At 34.9% G+C, this 3817-nt stretch overlaps 1 protein-coding gene across 1 annotated transcript in view; it reads left to right on the top strand.

Annotated features, from left to right (window-relative positions):
* LOC137642653 (uncharacterized) overlaps positions 1-3543 on the top strand; it is a 5973-nt gene extending 2430 nt beyond the window's left edge. Inside the window, exons 6-7 of the mRNA XM_068375419.1 lie at positions 1198-1321; positions 3289-3543. Of these exons, the coding sequence (XP_068231520.1) occupies positions 1198-1321; positions 3289-3429 (265 nt within the window). The 3' untranslated portion in view covers positions 3430-3543. The remainder of the gene's footprint in view (positions 1-1197; positions 1322-3288) is intronic.
* Positions 3544-3817: the final 274 nt, after the last annotated feature.

The raw sequence follows: 3817 nt of genomic DNA on the forward strand, positions 1-3817 counted from the left end.
TAACTGCTGAGATTATGATAAAGCACCAGAAATTTATGAAATAACTTTATATCAAATGATAGGAAAAGGGCAATATAAAGACAAGATCACTACACCACTTGTGCCAAAGGAGGAATAGGTTAGCTGCTATATATTAGTGTTTGAGGGAGGTAGCATTTACTTTACTGCTGTGCATTTGAGTATAGAAGTTAGTTACCGTTGTTTCTCAGATGGGTTACCGCTAAGAAAGGTCCGTTATTGCTAGACATGAACCCTTGATCATTCATAGGAATCTACCTTTCCTTGTATACGCGAAATGGAACATACAATGCTGTTAAAATGGTTGAAATTTAAAGTTATTTAGCCTGCAGGAGAAGGGGCATTAAAAGATGTAGGGCAGGTGAAACTCAAATTCCTCATATAGCCTTCATAATAATATTGTATAGAAGTTAGCGTGCGTAATAAATACCACAAGAATGACTCCCTGACACATTATGACGACACAATTATTGGCAGTGAGAGAGCTAAGTGGTGTTAGATACGGATGGCACCAGTCTAGCCTATATGCTTTATATAAAACAGTTACAAAAGAAGTATGTGTGGCCTGATGAACCTTAAAATACTTCTAGTAAAGCAAATTGAATGACAGTCAGGAAGTTTTTCAAGATGCATGATAATTGAAGATTATTAATTTTGTTTGAGGACAATCGAAAAATTTCCAGTTGGAAACTGAGTTTTAGTTAACGTGTGCAAATATGGAACTAGTTGTAAGAGGGGTATGCCAAAACTGCTAACATGTTTATTGTTTCAATAAATGTTTTCATATGAGGCGTCAGAGAACAGGTTGTGAAATAATGAAATGGGTCAAGAATGAAGTGTGGAATATCAAATATCTATCTTCGTATGATGAAATTAGAGACACTAACGCATAGGGTTTTCAATTTTAGGGGTTTAAAATAGATGTGAGAAACAGCCAGTTTGTGGTAAGAAATGGATATCAGGAAAACTGAGAATTTTGTATCGATATGGATTATGGAAAACTTGAGTAACTGGCTTGAATAAATATGTTAACATGGAATACTAGATAAGTTACACTTAATAAGAGAAGATAGCCAATGATTTTCTCTCTGTCTGCTTATATACTAATATGAATATATCACCCAATGATTTTTCCTCTGTTTGCTTATATACTATTATGAACTCTATAATTTCTAACAGACTGACTGCTCACAATCTTGGTGGTACCTTCAAGTTCCATGCTGACAGCTACAGTCTTGAACCTTTCTCGCTTTGCATTGCTCACGGAACCCTTACCATCGACCTGGTTGTTGAGTCTCTCGTCGTAAGTTATTTTATTAATGACTGTTACTCTCTCTCTCTCTCTCTCTCTCTCTCTCTCTCTCTCTCTCTCTCTCTCTCTCTCTCTCTCTCTCTCTCCCTGGTTGTTGAGTCTCTCGTCGTAAATTATTTTATTAATGACTGTTACTCTCTCTCTCTCTCTCTCTCTCTCTCTCTCTCTCTCTCTCTCAACTGATTTGAAGGAAGATGTGAATATGAGAGTGAGGCCTTGAGCGAACAAGACGCGAGAATAGCTGAGTTGGAAAACAAATTTGCGGACCTTAGCGCACGCGCAGCAAATTCCACCCAGAGTACTGACCTCACTGAGAAAGTTGATATTCTTGCTATGAATATGTTATCAATTAAGGCACAACTTCAAACATTGTTGGACCCAAAACCGGAGAAGCCGACATTTGCTGACAAAGTTAAGGACAAAAAAAATGTGTTGGTAATTACATCAACAAATACAAAAACTAAAATTACTGAAAGAAAACACGAGGTTGAAAAAGACCTTAAAGATATTCCTATACTTGACACGAGATCAACTACGAATGGAAATGTTGTTGTGAACTTTGCAAACAAAATGATCAAAGAAGAGGCTGCAAACAAAAACTAAAACCAAAAATAATGATATGCAATATGTACAATGCTGAAGATGAAATCGTTGTCTGGACCAAATCCAAAATATAGAAGAGAAGATAACTGTAGTACTGAAGAAAAATGCTTCAGGTGGGACCACCTGCTATGTGCTGAAATGTGATCCTGAAGTTCGGAGAGCTATTCATGATAATGGGGATAACGTTTCGTTCTTATAGGATACTTATAACATACGCCATAGGTACCACGTAATCACCTGCTACCACTGTCAGAGGTATGGACATCTTGAAAAATGTTCAGGAAAACATTCCACCAAGGAGTGTAATTTGCAAGTGTCAAAGTGTGTTAACTGCACAAAGTTAAACAAAGTGACCACAGTAAATTCTAGAGAATGCAAAGCTTATGACTTGGAATTGAAAAGACTAGCAGAAAATACAGATCATGGTTACGATGGATGTCATAAACTGTGGCTATGTAAATATAAAATCTGTAAGTAATAAGACTATTCAAATTCGAAAATTGATAAACTAGAAATATTTGGACATACTAGCATTATCTGAAACATGGTTGAATAACTTGGACAAGGCGAATATCACTGAAATGACATCCCCCACACACACCGTCTTTCACATACTGAGAGAAGGTAGATCTGTCGGGGGTGTCAGACTCATTATTCATAAAAGTTATTTTGTGAATCGTTTAACAGTGGCGATTTAACCGTAAATGAAAAATATGTACTATGAAACGTTAAATACTCTGAACGAACAAGGTAAAAGGACAGTGCAGATCCTGTAGAGAGTAGGGTTCCCTTGTTGTAGGTACCATGAAAACAGCCGTCAGAGTAAACTAAGTAAAGAGTTCATAAACAATAAAACACCAATTCTTGTTTAAGCATAATGAACAAAGAGTTGCATGAATTTTAATGAGAAATACGTTTGTATTACCTATAACTAGATAGGAACAAGAAAAAGGTAGACTAAGATACATTTAGTTAAAATCTCAGGACCTTTCAAGAAAAATAATCAAATTTAATTCTTGGTTCAAATAAAACTGAAAGAAATGTTATGTTACTATTATTTGTGAATTTAAATTTACGTCAAAATTTCTAATAAACAATACCAGCTATAGAACTGGGAATTACTTTTAAGGTTGAGAGTAGTCACCTTTGTTTTGGAAGTGTTGAAGTACAACACATTGTCAGTGAATCTAAAGTAAATGTAGAACATGATCCGCTTGAGAACTTAGGAAAAAGAGTAATTTTTATCGACATACTTTTAATTAACATTCCACCATTGATGTCTTGCCATTTTTTTGAAAAGCTAAAGCATTATCTCTTCCAAACGCTGTTAAATTATTCTATTATATTCGTTCCAGGCCAACTTTGAGAACGCAGAGGCCCTGAACCATGAGATCGACACCCGGGGACCAGAGTTGGTAGATATTTTGGAAGCTGATTTCATGTTTTACGCTGAGGAAATTGTTGCTTTCCTTAACAGTAAACTTTGCAAAGTATAATGAACAAAATAAACATCACCAAAATAAAGATAATGGAACTATACGTGAAGCATTTAATATAAATATCAGTAACTCAGCTAGAAGATCGAGCTTAGAAATAAAGATAAACCAGTACCAAGTCTTTCCTTAACTTTCTACATGATAATATATGAATAAAAAATTTAACAGTATATACGACAAATCATTGTTTAAGAATCAAGAAATTTGATATTGTAATAAACTGAAGTGGAAATATATTACCAAACGGATAATTTTTTCTCACCTGAGGAGCCATAAGTTCCAAAAGTGTTTTTTAAGCTGATTGCATTGAAAACCAAAAAGGCTTAACAATTATATAAAGACGTTTAATATTTTATTTTAAACCAGAGGGTTCTGTAGTCTATAGGAT

This window comes from Palaemon carinicauda, chromosome 6 (assembly GCF_036898095.1).
Source record: "Palaemon carinicauda isolate YSFRI2023 chromosome 6, ASM3689809v2, whole genome shotgun sequence".
In the NCBI taxonomy this organism is placed as follows: Eukaryota; Metazoa; Arthropoda; class Malacostraca; order Decapoda; family Palaemonidae; genus Palaemon; species Palaemon carinicauda.